Source organism: Pangasianodon hypophthalmus, chromosome 20 (assembly GCF_027358585.1).
Source record: "Pangasianodon hypophthalmus isolate fPanHyp1 chromosome 20, fPanHyp1.pri, whole genome shotgun sequence".
Taxonomy (NCBI): domain Eukaryota; kingdom Metazoa; phylum Chordata; class Actinopteri; order Siluriformes; family Pangasiidae; genus Pangasianodon; species Pangasianodon hypophthalmus.
Window position 1 is genome coordinate 7,779,800 of NC_069729.1, and position 16,070 is coordinate 7,795,869.

Consider the following 16,070-nt stretch of genomic DNA (forward strand, 5'->3'; position numbering starts at 1 on the left):
TCATATTTTACAATAACCAGAGGCAACTGTGTAGTTACAGTATTTACAAGGTCCTCTGAGAAGGATTCAAAAGTCTTCAGAAGTCTGAAAACTGTACATGGCCCCACAATACTAAAGTCACTAGGTCCTTTTATTAGTTAATAATCCCCTACAACAAACAGAATGGAAGGCATGTGCATATGCAGCTGTCTGTGTCTTAGTGCAAGTGGTGTCATGTTAAGTCACAGGAATGACCGTGTGCCCTGCCTGCCTCACCCGACACTGGCATTCTCCTTGCTGTTAGTAAAAATCCAAGCCACCACAAACAAATTGGCCTTTTTTTCACGACTGAATAGGAACAAACATGAAAATAAATTCAGATGAAACCAGAGTGCAACACTGAGGCAGGCAAAGGGTGAGATGTATACCAAAAACCATCCAACCAACCAAAAAACAACCAACCAAACAAACAACAACCATTAACCAAATGACCACTGAACCAACCATCAACCAACCAACTAAACAACCAAACCAAGAGCCAACAACAAACCAAGTAACCACCCATTCATCCATCCATCCATCCATCTAAAGGAATGGTTGAAAGTAGCAATCTACACATCACATTTAAATTGACGCAGTGTGTCACTGTGGCCTCTCATTTGCGGAGACTGTACTTAGTGTCAACTAGCCATCATTATATGAGTATGCCTTAATGGCCAGCATCCATGTGGATAGCTCATTAAAGGGACCCTCGACATTGTAAAGTGCAGCGCTAAGGGACAGCTGACATGCCCCACTACAGCCTATTAGCTTTTGAAAGAAAGAAAGAAAAAGTGCCTCATTTTGTCTGTACACAGTTGCAGCATGGCGCAAGACCACCTATGGTTATAGAGTCCTGTGATGCATGTCAAGAACTACCCAAAGTCCAGGTTTTGAGTGCTTATGCCAAACTGTTTCTTTGTTTTATGCATTCAGAGCCATGAATAGATTTATGAATCATGGAAATTGTTATGTAGCTAAGAATAGTGTATGGAATTTCCCATCAACATTTTGAAGACATGTCACCATCTTGATCTGGGACTTTTCGCATTCCTAGCAGTTACTGAATTCTGAGTTGGACATATTTTGAGTAACTACAGTAATAAATTCATACATCTGGGACTTGGGCTCATATTCCTGAGCATGGCATTTGTTTTACAGTAAGGGCGAGGTAAAAGGGGTTTACAACATTCAATTGTTTTACAGAAACTATGGCCTGAATTTGGTTCACCATTCAAGTCCAGATTCCAGTTGGGATGCTGACAGAAGCTGAGCCCCCTCCTAGGTTTTAGCAACAGAACAAAAATACTACCTACGAGCTTCTCTTCTTGTCTCTTCTGTGTTTATATGTGGCCTGGGCTTCATTGACCTTCTCCCATGTCAGCAAGGAGACAAATTTAGTACTCCAGTTTCCGGAGAGACCAAATAGCCTGACAACACTGAAACTAGGGTGAGAATATTCACACTTTTTGAGATATGGATACTCATATTTCAGCTTAGGTCCTCCAGGAATATCAAAGTAAGAATCTAACATGTAGAGACAGGATCATTTTGCAAAAGTAGGGTTCTTGAGAGACTGGCATGTGGCTAGCATGCTGGGAGTGCCAGAGTGGCATAGAATGGCAATCATGTTGTAGCTGTAATGACATGTCTGTTCATACCAGCACTGTGGCGTCTGCTACGTCACCATTGGCCTACAAATCTTTTTCCACCCTCTCCCGGATCATTGAGTTTTAAATAACCAGCTATGCTGTACATGAGGAATCTACTGTAACACCCATGCAACACTTAAAGTCACATCAGTATAATTCTAAATAAATATTCATCTCAATTTAGACAGTTGTTTCAACGGTCAGTTCAAAACCTGTATTGAGCTTTGTGTCTCAGTCAGATATAACAACGTCAGCCACGTGTACTCAGCGCTACATCTCACCACAATATTACCACCTGCAGCTTGTTCCCAGATCAATAAGGACATCATAAACCATGCTCACTCAATCAACCTTTGCACAGTGTTTCCAGGTAAAAAATCCTGCACTGAACCTTCAGTGTACTCTTCCGCCACCATTCGGGGTCATAAATCCTGCTGCGTTTCTAGTCTATTCCTGTCCATGTCTGTTTACTAGTTATCTCTAATCTATCTAAGATGCCTTTGCTGTGTTGTGTTTCTAGTGTGGCTATATTACTTCCTGTTCAGCGATACTCATTATCTGTGTAATGTTTTGAGGACTTCCTGGTTTGCAGCCTGCTTCCCTTGTCAAAAAATCCTAAAGGATTCCAATAAGAAACTTGTACAGGATTCTAATTAGAATTTCTATCATATTTTGGTACCAGTTCTATAAGATTACTATAGGAATTGTCTAATAGGACAAGAAATAAATATCCTGTAGGACCACTTCTACATGTTTTATTATTATATTATATTATTTAATGGGATCCATTTGCATTCTTATTCAGGTCTATATGGGAATTCAGTGTGATATTTGTAAGAATCCTATATAAATAGTACTTTTTTTTGGACTGTATCTTGCAATTTGATCAAACTCACCTCAACATAGACATTGTACAGAGAATATCAACTTATGCTGCACACCGGTCAACCTGCAGTAACATCATAAACAACATGGGGGGCAGCAGCAGCAGAGAGGGTAGTGCTGTTGTTTTGGGTGTTGATCGGAAAGCAAATAAGAGCCAGCAAAACCTACCTATGTAATTACTTATGCTATGTTTCAAATAGAATATTTTGAACACAGCATTACTGCACAGCATTAGTGCACCTATATATACCTATATATATATATATATATATATATATATATATATATATATATATATATATATTTATATATACTGTATATAAGTAATAAAGTAATAGGATACAATACACTAGACAGATACTCTACATAGATAAAATACTCTAACTATAAAATTAGAAAATACTCTAACTGTAAAGAAAATCTTTTAGGATTTTAAAACTCCCAAAGCACCCTCTGTAATTTCCAATAACTTTCCAATAACAAGACATTATTTCCAATAAAATACAAGCAGAGTTCCAATAAGATTCATCAAATAAGAAAAAAAAATAAGATGCTACAGGACAAACTAAAATTCTGTTAAAAAAAAATCACAATTTCCAAAAGGATTCTAAGAATTAAAAAAGATCCTACGGGATAAACTGAAATTCCAGTAGAATTTTTGACAAGGGTTGGGTTCATAGTTCTTGTGTTTGCATCAGTTTAGTTTTTCATTGTTTTTAATGTTAATATGTTTAATATTGTTTTTCCTGTAAACCGTCTAACTTTTCTTTCATATCTCTCTCAATGTAAAATTGTATAATGACCTTTTATAATAATAATGATTTAGATATCCTTTTACATACAGGTTCCTCAAAGGTTCTAGCGTCATTATTTTCCTGGGTTAAAAAAAGAGTATTTACTTTGCCAATAGGTCAATATATTTTATTTACTGATTAATTTAGTTTCATATTGATATACAGTGTATAGTGTACAGTGTACATTGCTTCCCCAGTGCTGGTGGATATAAAAGATCTACCCACCCCTGACAAAATGAGAGGTTTTCATGATGTAAAAAAAATTAGATAAAAAAAAGATAAATCCTGTCAGATCCAACAAAATTCAAGTGGAAAAAAAAGGATTTAGATTTGGGCTCTGACCGTTTCAATCCAAAATGCTCTTTTTTTAATCAAAATGATCTTCTTCTGAAGCCATTCCTTTCTCCTGACTTGGATTTGTGCTTTGGGCTTTTTGTTGCTCTTCAGCTGTGTAACAGAGGCCTGCAGGTTTTGTGCCAAAACAGATTGGAATTTGGAGCTATCCATAATTCTCTCTAACTTCACTATCCCAGCTGAAGAGAAGCAGCTCCATAGCATGATACTGCCACCACCATGCTTCACCATGGGTATGGTGTTGTTTGGGTAATAAGCTGATAAGCACGTTTTTCCACCAAAGATATATTTTAGAATTATAACCAAAAAGTTCTACCTTGGTCTCATCAGGATATACCACATTTTGCCACAGGGTTTGGCCTGATTTAGGCAGGATTGGATTTTTTTTTTTTTTCATGTGAAAGGGCTTCCATCTAGCCACTCTATCCCATAGCTCAGACGTGAAGAATACAAGAGATTGTTGTCACATGCAGGGAGTGATAAGTACTTGGCAGATATTCCTGCAGCTTCCTTAATGTTGCCGTAGGTCTCTTGGCAGCGTTCCTGTTCTCGTCTTGTTCTTTTGCCCATTTTTGAGGTATTTCATGCTCTTGGTAATGTCTCTGTGCTGCTCCATTTTCTCCACTTGTTGATGACGGCCTTCACGGTGTTCCATGGTGCAAATAATGTTTTGGAAATTTTTTTGTACCTCTATCTTTGTACCCTGTCCGATATCTTTCGACAAAGAGATTCCATATATGCTTTGTAAGCCCCTTGCAGTCCATAGAATGGAACCAATAAGATAAATCAATAAAATCCTACAGAGACAGCTGATCTTTATTTGGAGTTAATCAGACTCACTTCATTGACGATGTGTATGATAATTACTTTTGAACACGAGTTTGAATGTAATCGGTTAATTCTGAGCACAGCTACATGCCCCATTATAAAAGTGTGTGCACACTTGTGCAACCAGGTTATTGTATTTTTTTTTCTTTTTTTCCACCTAAAACATTTATTGTTAAGTTTATTTAGTGTTAAGTGTTTTTTCACTTTTTTTGTTGAATTTTTTTGGTTGCTATATCACATTAAAGGTGAAAAATATCTGAAATTTATTGGTTTCATTTTTTAAATATCACCAAAATCTGCAATTTTAAAGTCAATGTATATGCATTACAGTGTCAGTATTTGGACTCCAATGCAGTTGCCATCTGGCCACTTCAGTGAATGACAGCCACATGACATGAATTTGATAGACTTTGCTTTATTCTCAATGACCACAATCATTGAATTGTAAGATTGTAAGATTCACATAATTGTATAATGGAATAAAGACTAAATTTAACTATATGCTGACTGTCAGGTTTAGCTGGGCGTGTTGAATGCCACCTCATCTTCATCGTTACCTAGCTAATTAGCCAGCAGCGTGCATAAAGCTATGACATTCCATTTTTCTCTAGCAACTCTCCTTCCTGATAAATAATGACAGCTGCCCCAACATATTCTATTTAATTAATGAATTCTTCTGTCAAATACAAGAATTGGGAGATTTTTCAGCACACGGGCCACAGATGCAGCAGTGTTTTGGCAGTAATGTGAGGTGGGCTGGAGAGAAAGAGTTTGCTACCATAGTTGGGGAATGGAGGGCAGGTGGCTGAGCGGGGCCTGTCGTGAGGAAGAGCCGAGAGGACAGCTGCTCCTGTCAAACAATGACTTATTCTTCACCATTCGCTGCTCAGCACTGTACCGCACAGACTCCTTGCATGTATACTGTAACACGGCAACGTGACATGAGTTTGATAGACTTTTGCTTTATTCTCAATGACTAGAATCATTGAATTGTAAGATTGTAAGATTCAAGTGTTCAGGATTCAAGAATGTAAGTGTGTGTGTATGTGTGTAACCTGACACAACTCTTCTTTCACTAAATACCGAATCTGAATTATATATATATATACAAACGTGTCGTGTGCGTGTGATCAAAAATACAAAGAATCTTTCTATATCTGGATGATTTAATAGAAATGATCCAAATCACAATCCTTTTGTGCCAAGATGTACAAGAAATAATGCTAGCTGTGTACTGTATGTACTGTATATGTACTGTATGTATGTGTATGGTCCTATGAACCCCAGACAACCTTCAGTGTTAGTGAGAATCACCTGGATACCTCCTGAGACCATGTAAAGTGACATATGATGCAATAAACACTGCAAGTATTTGCAAGTATTTGCAATAAACACTGCTGTCATACAGCCGTCTTTCCCTGGAAGCTTTCCTTAGAGCTGGTGCTGGTTCTGAATGACATGGAACCGTGGTAGTTATCTGGGGTTCAACTACAGCTATATTACATAAATCGTGTGCTATTTCACCCCTCCAAACTACAAGAACCAGGACTCACAGCAGCACTACCCTGAAAGGTGCCCAGAGATGAGCTCCACACTCACACCACTAGGAGGGGTGATGTTACCCTTGTAGAACCTGAAGAAAATGCATGCTGACACCCAGGCAGTAGCAGTACAGACCTCTTGTAGCAGTATGCTTCCAAGTAATGTCCATGATGAAGAGAAGCTCCTCGTAGAGTGGCATGCCGCAGTAGGAGCCAAGGCACTTATCTGCACCACTGTCCCTTTTGAGAGATGACACACCACCACAGAAGACATACACATACGCAGAAGACAAGACTCTTCTCTGTCCTGGCACCCAGGCGGTGGAATGAACTTCTCTTGACAGTCCAAACAGCTGAATCTTTGGCTGTCTTCAAATGAAGACTGAAGACCTACCTTTAAACTAAACACTTAAGCTCTTAAGATACTACTATTAATAAAATCTATGCAAAAAACATGCCATCTCCTTTGCTTCCTTTGTTGTACTAACTCTTATAGTAATCTCTCTCTAAGAAGGATATAGGTTTATTGTATTCTTAAACCACTTCGAGACAATGAGAATTATTGTAGTATCTTGAGACAATGAGAATTATTGTCTCGAGTGGAAGAATACACAATGTGATGGTCAGTTTGAGCCTTTTGAAGGCCAGGGCTAAAAGAGACAGTGGTTTAGACAAGTACAGCCCTGAGATCCGATAGGATTTTTAATATTCGCTCTTCAACTTCCACTTGCCATTTTCCATTGATGGAAACTCTAACAGCATATTGGCAGTCGGAGGATGGAGAGTTGGTCCATAGCAATTGCTTTTTTGCATTACAATGGTGCAGCAGTTAGCACTGATACCTCACAACTCCAGGAGCCCTGGTTCAATCCTGACCTCTGTGTGAAATTTAGCACGTTCTCTCTGTGTCTGTGTGCATTACCTCCGGGTTCTAAGTTTTCTAACACCCCCAAAAACATCCCTGTAGGTAGATTGGCCATTCTAAATTGCCCCTAGGTGTGAATAAGTGTGTGAACGTGTGTGTGCATGGTGCCCTGATTAACTGGCGTCCCATTCGGGGTGAAGTCTCAGACTGCACCCAGTGTTCCTGTGATAAGTTCAGGATCCATCGCAACCCTGACCAGAAAAAAGTGATTACTGAATATTAATGAATGAAATGAAGTGAACGAATATTTCTTATGCTTGCGTCTTGTCATTACAGTTATAAGCCAAGTTCACTGGTCACTTTATTTAATAAATACTATGAAAAGTGCTGATACAAAATGTTTAAGCACAGCACAGCTGATTTGTGTTGTGTGAGTCAAAATGGGTCCTGTAATGGCTCCAGTAAACTGATAAGATTGCACATACACTCCTTGGCAAAAAAAAAAAAAAAAAAAAAAGGGCCCAAAATGGCAATTAGTAAGCTTTTAGTGGTCTTAACAACAAATCATTGGTCAGAAAATGAGCAAGAATGAAATAAATGCCCTCCTGAGAGCCTCTGTACCACCATTTGCTCGTTTACTTTTGCTGCAGTGAACTGTTTGAGTAAAAGCTAGAAACAGTGAAATTCACTTATATAGTCTTATATATTGTACACAATGGTAAAATCATGATTATGATTAAAATGTTGGATATAAAATTCAAACTAACACATGTCTGGGTGTATACAATTTTCCAAAAATATTTTCTGGTATTTTATTTTTTTTATGAAGATTAGTCTTTATTTGGTTATCTGTCACACCGGATGCAGCCCATCAAGGGCCACAAGGCTTAAACATTTAAAGAAATTAAAGGGAAATGCTATCTGAGTCCCTGGAGGACCAGTGGTTAGGCCTTGGGGCTCTCACCGCTGTTACCTGGGTTCAACTGACCCTAGCACAAGACAGTGCATTCCCATTGCTAGTCCTAAGCCTAGATAAAATTGATGAGGTTTGCATCAAGAAGGGCATCTGGTGTAAAAACTGTGCTATGTGGAATATGCACCGATCTGCTGTGGCGACCCCTAACAGGAGCAGCTGAAACGACAACAAAGGGAAAAGTGATCCCATACTCAGTTCCTTTATCTATTTGTTAAATTCTTGCTAGTTTCCAGACCAATATTTGTTGTTTAGACCATTAAAAGCTTAATATTTTGCCATTTTGGGCTTGCCAGAAGTTTCTTTAGCCCATAATTGTAGTATTTTGTTGTTTGTTTTGCTGTGGTTGAATTTCTACACTGTCAGTGTGCTGGCCCCTGCTCCAGACCACCTGAGGGCGCTACAGAATGTATTTCTTTCCAACACTAGCACTGCAAGCTGAAAGAAAGAAAGAAGAAGGACGATAGTAAATCCAGTCCATTGTTGTCATTAAGTTAGCTGGTCATTTGACCGTTTTTGCAAGACTGCTGCACATCACCATGACAAACCTGCAGTCCTTAAGCATTTTCCTGACGGAACGCTTAATGCTGGCAGCTCAGGAAATTTTCAAGGCAGTGGAAGTTACCGTTACTGAGTACCACGACGAAATTTCACGCTCCAGACAAGAAAACGAGCTGCTGAAAAACAGACTGCTGGAGGCAGGTATCCAGGTTTATCCAGGTGAGTCCTCTGTGTTCAGCTCAACACATTAACCCGTTTCAAGCTGCTCACTGACTGGCGTATGCTTCTGGCTCACTCCAAAATGGCGCCATTGTCACTATATAAGTGCACTATGTAGGGTATGGAAGAACGGCGTCTACAGTGTATGTAGGGCATTAGCCAGTATGGAGGGAATTGGGATTCAGCCAAAGACTGTTAGCCGTTTAGCTAATAAGGGAGTAGCGTACAGTGTAAACACAAACATAGACACTCGGGAAAGCGTAACGAAATAAATACACTGATTTATTTGTTTATACATACATACACCTGTCAGCCATAACATTAAAACCACCTGCCTAATATTGTGTAATACAGTAAAACAGCTCTGACCCGCCAAGGCATGGACTCCACAAGAGCTCTGAAGGTGTGCTGTGGTATTTGGCACTAAGATGTTAGCAGCAGATCCTTTAAGTCCTCTGAGTTGTGAGGTGGAGCCTCCATGGATCAGACTTGTTTGTCCAGCACATCCCACAGATTGAGATCTGGGGAATGTGGAGGCCAAGTCAACACCTTGAACTCTTTGTCATGTTCCTCAAACCATTCCTGAACAATTTTTGCAGTGTGGTAGGGCGCATTATCCTGCTGTAAGAGGCCACTGCCATTAGGGAATACTGTTGCCATGAAGGTGTGTACTTGGTCTGCAGCAATGTTTAGGTAGGTGGTACGGGTCAAATTCCAGGAATTCAAGGATCCAACGTTTCCCAGCAGAACATTGCCCAAAGCATCACACTGCCTCCACCAGCTTGCCTTCTTCCCATAGTGCATCCTGGTGCCATCTCTTCCCCAGGTAAGTGACGCAATCACACCCGGCCTTCCACATGATGTTAAAAAAAAAAAAAAACGTGATTCATCAGACCAGTCCACCTTCTTCCATTGCTCCATGGTCCAGTTCTGATGCTCACATACCCAATGTAGATGGTTTGGACAAGGGTCAGCATGGGCACTCTGACCGGTCTGAAGCTACGCAGCCCCATAAGCAGCAAGCTGGGTTGAACTCAGTGTTCTGACACCTTTCTATCACAGCCAGCATTAACTATTTTGGCAGTATGTCCTACAGTAGCTTTTCTGTGGGATCGGACCAGACCGGCTAGCCTTTGCTTCCCACATGCATCAGTGAGCCTCAGTCGCCCATGACCCTGTCGCCGGTTCACTGGGCTTCCTTCCATAGACCACCTTTGGTAGGTACTAACCACTGCATATCAGGAACACCCCACAAGACCTGCCATTTTGGAGATGCTCTGACCCAGTCATCTAGCCATCACGATTTGGTCGCTCAGATCCTTACACTTGCCCATTTTTCCCACTTTCAACACTTCAACTTAGAGAACTTGCTGCCTAATATATCCCACCCCTTAACAGATGCCACTGTAACGAGATAATCAATGTTATTCACTTCACCTGCCAGTGGTTTTAATGTTATGGTTGTGTGTACATATATACAGCTGACTAGACAAAGGCTAACGAGCGTAAATGGAAGTGGAGTTACAATACAGGACTTCTTAATTTATTTCCCCCTCTGTCTGTCTGTCTGTCTCCTTTCTTTATTTCCTTATTTCTTTCTCACAGCGAGAGGTATTATTTTTACTTAAACTGGTTTGCATTAACTTTAGCTGACATTATAATATTCATAATGTTGAATTTTTCTGTTTCAGAATTACAGCCGGGCCTGTCTGTCTTCCATGGAGAGCCCTGTGCTGGATCTGAGAGAGGAGATCCAGGTGAGAAGATTCAGGTAAAGCAAGAGCCCAGTGCTTCAAGGGAAGAGCCTCGAGTTCCCCCTCCTCAAACAAGCGTGCCTGAAGAACCCGTTTCCCCACCTGCATGTCTAGAAGATGAACAGAGAATTGAAGAAATGCTACAACCACAGATGACAGAGAGCAGTGCGAGTCCTTTACTCCAGGCTCATCACTGTATGCAGATTAAAGAAGAAACCGACGAATCAAAGTCTGCTTTGGGAACAGAGATTTTCTGCGTGTCACAGAGCAGCACTTCGGATGATCCAAGCAGTGCTGTTGCTTCCAATCATTCCAGTGGGCTTGAGACTGAACTGGACGGACTTTCCTCAATGCACAATGCCTCTGAGGTAAGTGATCTCAATTTGTGATCTTTTAAAGCAACCTTTACGCTCATTAGCTATCAGGTACAGTTACCATATACCATAATTGTAGGTATACATTTAATATTGAAGCCCATCTTATTCATTGAGTCTGAGTGATGAAACTAAAATGCAATGCAATATGGAATTACATTCACTTCTGCCTGAAGTCAACTTTCAATTCTTAAAAAAAATGCAATGTCCTGGGTTTTTTTTTTTTTTTTTTTTTTTTTTTTTTTTTTTTAAACTGTAGAGAATGCATTGTAAGAGCAGTGCAACAGATGGTTTGCTTTTCAGTGTGAAATGTTTCCTATGTCACTACTGAAAAGCAATAAATGGCACCGAACCTAATCTGGGTCTCAGTGAAATGCAGCCACAACGTGGATTGCATTTTTTTTTTTTTTGGATAAAATTCCTTTTTTTTTGACGTTTTCATGTTTTTCACTGAAGTGATACAGCAATGTAAGAGAAATGCACTGAAGGTTTTGCTTTTCTGTGTTGCACGTTGTCCTGAGTCATAAATAAAAAGCAATACCGCCTGTGTATTGCATTTCATCTTTTCGTCTCCAGTGTGATTGCGTTTCTATCTGGCATGGAATCTTGTCCATGTGCCTCTGCCGCTGCCAAGTCAAAGAAAGATGTGATCTTTTCAGCTTGCATTCTTTCAGCACCAAAAAGAAGCACCAAAACAAGTTGGATATGTGGGTGCATATTCGTGAATTTTTTTAAAATGAGTCTATGTTTTGACTGTCTTTTGCCAGAGAGCTTACTAAACGCAATGATTCAAATACATACCAAAAATTAAACAATATCAACCAAATACATAGTTGAGAAAGGTAAAATATTGCTAAAGCCAATTTTACCAAAATTGATCATTTCTGTATAATAGCATGTTTAAACATTTCTGTGTCTGATTTGAAGTCTGTTTGGCTCCCTATCTTGTTGAAAGCACCATCTATGACCAAGTCTTAACCTCCTGGTGGAGGCAACCAGCTGTTTTTTTTTTTTTTTTTTTACTAAAATATCCCGGTACTTGGTGGAATTGATGATTCCATCAATTTTCATGAGACGCTGAACCACCATCAACAAAACAGCCACAAAGCGTCAGTTATGCTGCCCATATTTTGCACTGTTTGAGTGGTGATTTTTTCAAAAAGTTGTGCTTTCTTTTGATTTTAGAAGTTTGATTTGACCAGAACAAAATTTTATTTGTAGTTCTAATGTCGTGAAAGTGGAGTTGTGTTTTTTGAAAGTGGTGTTTAACAGTTGATTTTGAAACTTGACAACCACAAGAATCAACTAAAGAGTGCAATTCTAAAACTGAGAACTGAGATCTTTGGGCTCTTTTTCCCTCCTTCATCATCCTACCCGCTGTGTGACAGTGTGTGCTCATGGGTCCTATTACTGGCTCAGTTCCAAGTGTTTGAGAAATGACACAAACTTATTAAGATGAGTAGTTGTAAGATACCCATTATGGGGTAAATTGTGACCATAAAGAGATGCACCTGGTCAGCAGGCTGTAGCATTGAAACAATGCTCCGCTGGCATTAAGGCACCCAATATGTGCCAAGAAAACATTCCCCACACCATTACACTACCACCAGCCTGAACTTTTGACAAAAGGGAGGTTGGGTCCATGGATTCATGCTGTTGATGCCAAAGTCAGACCCTGCCATCTGCATGTCACAGAAGAAATCAATATTTGTTCAGAAAAGGTGGCATTTTTCCAATCTTCAGCTGTCCAGTTTCGGTGAACCTGTACCCACTGTGTCCTCAGATTCCTGTTCTTGGCTGACAGGAATGGAACCCACTGTGGTCTTCTGCTGTTGTATTCCATCTGTGTCAATGTTCGATGTGCTGTATGTTCTGAGATGCTTTTCTGCTCATCACGGTTGTAAAGAATTGTTGTTAGAGTTACCATAGCCCTTCTGTCAACTCAAACCAGTCTGGCCATTCTCCTTAGATCTCTCTCATCAGCAAAGCATTTGTGCCACGGAACAGCCGCTCAATGGATTTTTTTTTTCTTCACATACTTCCCCATTCTTATGTTTGATGTAAACATTAACTGAAGCTCTTGACCTGTATCTGCATGACTTTGTGCATTGCACTTCTGCTCTACGATTAGCCATTTGGATAATTGTATGAAAAAAATAGATGTACAGTTGTTATGTGCCAACTTAAATTTTTCCTGTCAAAGTATCATGTGGTGTGACCATCCAATTCTGAAAATTACTCTAATCCTTTTACATGTTCATTTCAAAAATTGTTTTGCTTTTTTGGCCGAAACTTTTGCACTTATAGTTCTTTCATGTGTGAATAAAATTTGTCCAAAGTTGTGCATTTTACAAAACATCATCTGGTACAACCATCAAGAAAAGACCATTTTGAGACTTTTCATATTGAGCACAATTCAGTGACAGGAAGTGACATCATACAGCAACATGCCAAGGATCCTTGGAAACATCTAGAAGGTTCGTAAGACTTTGTCAAATTTAGAATACTTTCACCTTTTTAAGTACCACTATGTAGTTGCTCCATAAGGCTGTCATGTGGTATGACCTAAACAATGAAAACTAAATTGTATTGGTAAACCTATGTTTTTATTATAAATTTCATAATGAACTTTGGTGAGACGAGTTTCTGTTTTCAAATTTATCGGTTCTGCACCTGATAAATTTGAGTGACCTCGAAAAACCTCATGTGGTGCGACCACTGTCTGTGACAGTGACACACACTGTTTTCCATTGGCTCTTTCTGTGCTCTTATACACAAATCGTGATGTTATACCTACAGTTCTTTATTGCAGTTTAACCTAAACAGAATTTTCTGAATTTTCAATGTCTTTTCCTGCAATGGATATTTGAGGATGAATATTTTGTATATATTTTGTACAATGTAAGGAGAAAATGTATTTGCAAATCTCTTGGTTTATTAGGAATGTATTTATTAATCTATTATAACCTGTTTTCTAGATGCCACTAAGTAGCAAAGAAAAAAGTGCACGCCACAGGCAGCGGGTTAACTCTGACCCTAAAGCAAGAGCCGAATATCTTGCTAGAAGAAAAGAAAGGTATGAAATATGTTAAAAGGAAACCATTATGAACATAAAATGCTAAAAATGCCCAGTTGTATTTCTAATTAGCTGATTAGGAAATGTTTAAAGTGCACATATTCTACATTTTTTAGTTTATTTTTTCCCCCCAACGTCCACTTGTAATGCTATAATGTGGTTCTATGCACCAAAAACAGTTGTAACTGTCCATTTTACAGTCTCTTAATCCATTAGATTTACACATGCTGAATATTTTACTGTGCCTTTAAGGCCGCTATATGTTATATCACTTCTTTATCACTTCAGTGTGAGTCGGCTTGTCTAAACTGTATGTCATGGGACCAAATGGAAGTTCATATGTAAATGAATATTTAGTTGCATTGTTTCCGTATGTAGGCAGTATGGATTGGGAGTGGAAGTAATTTTGAGAATTTTCATAGTACATCACACTCGTATTTAAAAAAAAAATGCATGAAAAGTTGGTTTTCCTTGACATGGGCACTTTAATCTTTTGTTCTTATGTCATATATTTTAAAATTGGCTGTTTACAATCTAATTCATGTCATGCCATTGAACACTATTGTTTTAGCTATCAGAGAAGAAAACAGCTGGGCAAGATCAACTATGTAAAGTCAAGTGACCTGCCAAAGACAGAAAGGAAGAAACAAAGAGCACAATGGAGGACTGCATCCAGAAATTACAGGGAGAGAAAAAAGATGGCTGAGGCTGTTTTAGACTTTATACCTCCATCCATGGAGAGCACTCAACCAATACTGGTTGATGTAGATGTAATTGGCACAGCACAAGAGCAGCCAGCCAATACAGGTCAAGCTTTAACAGACCCTTTACCTCTGAAGGAGGAATTTAGTCCACTGCACTGGTGTCCTCCAAACCAGAGAGAGAGCAGAGAAAGAATACTTCCTCAGCCGAGAAACAGTGCAAAAAACTGCAAAGAGAGACGCCTGGGAAAACAGTACACCTGAAGGAGACTGTGCACCACGCTGGTGCTCGTGTGCCATCAAGGGACCAGTGTTCATGAGCTATGTTGCAAGGTGATCATCACATATGATGACCTACCATAGGTAGACCAGGTTCTTAAGGTTCTATAGTATGGTGGAAAGAACTTAGATACACTATGTAACTGAAAGTTTGTAGATGCCTGATCATCACAGCCATATGTGGGACTTCCCCAAACTGTTGCCACAGAGTTGGAAGTATCCAGAAGTACAGAAAGGCTTTGTATGCTGTAGTATTACAGTTTCCCTTCACTGGAACTAAGCGGCCCAAAACCTGGTTCAGCACGACAATGCCTCTGTGCACAAATCGAGGTCCATGACGACGTGGTTTGCCAAGGTTGGAGTGGAAGAACTCGAGTGGCCTGCACAGAGCCCTGACTTCAACCCCAGTGAACACCTTTGGGATGAACTGGAACACTGACTGCTCCCCAGGCCTCCTCACCTGACATCAGTTCCCGACCTCACTAATGCTCTTGTAGCTGAATGGACAGAAATTCCCACAGGCACGCTCCAAAAGCTAGTGGAAAGCCTTCCGAGAAGAGTGGAGCTTATTATAACATCAAAGAGGGACTAAATCTGGAATGGGATGATCAAAAAGCACATGTCACTGTTATGGTCATGTGTCCAAAATTGTTTGGCCATATAGTGTCCTTCAGTCAAGATATCCATGCTGTTATCTCAGAATGAGTCAACAACCTCATGTTTCTCTAAGTTAAGCAGCCCATATTGGGCAAATTTTAAAAGTGCCTGGCTGCAGTTCAACATGCCATGATTCTGAGCAAAATGATTCATATTGCAAAGTTCACTGCAAAGCTTTAATGTGTGTTGAATTTGATGAAATTTAATGAAAAGTTCACACAGTGGGCCTCATTTATCAAGCTGGATATGACCAAATTTATTTGTAAATCATTTGTAGGTACATTTACGCAAGAAATGAGTTATTCCTTAAAATCCAGTTAGTTCACAAAAACATTTGTTTCCTACAAGAGATCTTGAGTTTGTGTACATTTATATATAAGCAGACTCATTAATATAAACCTTAACTGATGGCTTTTAGTTCATATAATTGTCCTGAGTTACTGCAGTGCTAAATACAGATTACGTTGTCAGGTTTAAATAGCTTAACCTTTTCAGTTTTCAAATGTAATGGAAAAAATTGTGAAATTCGGTTGTTCCGCATTAATGAAGAAAGCAGTCCAAAACCGATCTATAAATTAAGACAAATAAGACTAGCCGTT

The 16,070-nt window shown here is 39.4% G+C and overlaps 1 protein-coding gene across 1 annotated transcript in view; it reads left to right on the forward strand.

Annotated features, from left to right (window-relative positions):
• Window positions 1-7,968: 7,968 nt before the first annotated feature.
• The window catches only part of si:ch211-86h15.1 (uncharacterized protein LOC558435 homolog), a 40,590-nt gene continuing 32,488 nt past the window's right edge, over window positions 7,969-16,070 (forward strand). Inside the window, exons 1-2 of the mRNA XM_026935600.3 lie at window positions 7,969-8,630; window positions 10,322-10,752. Coding sequence (XP_026791401.3) covers window positions 8,450-8,630; window positions 10,322-10,752 — 612 coding nt within the window. The 5' untranslated portion in view covers window positions 7,969-8,449. The remainder of the gene's footprint in view (window positions 8,631-10,321; window positions 10,753-16,070) is intronic.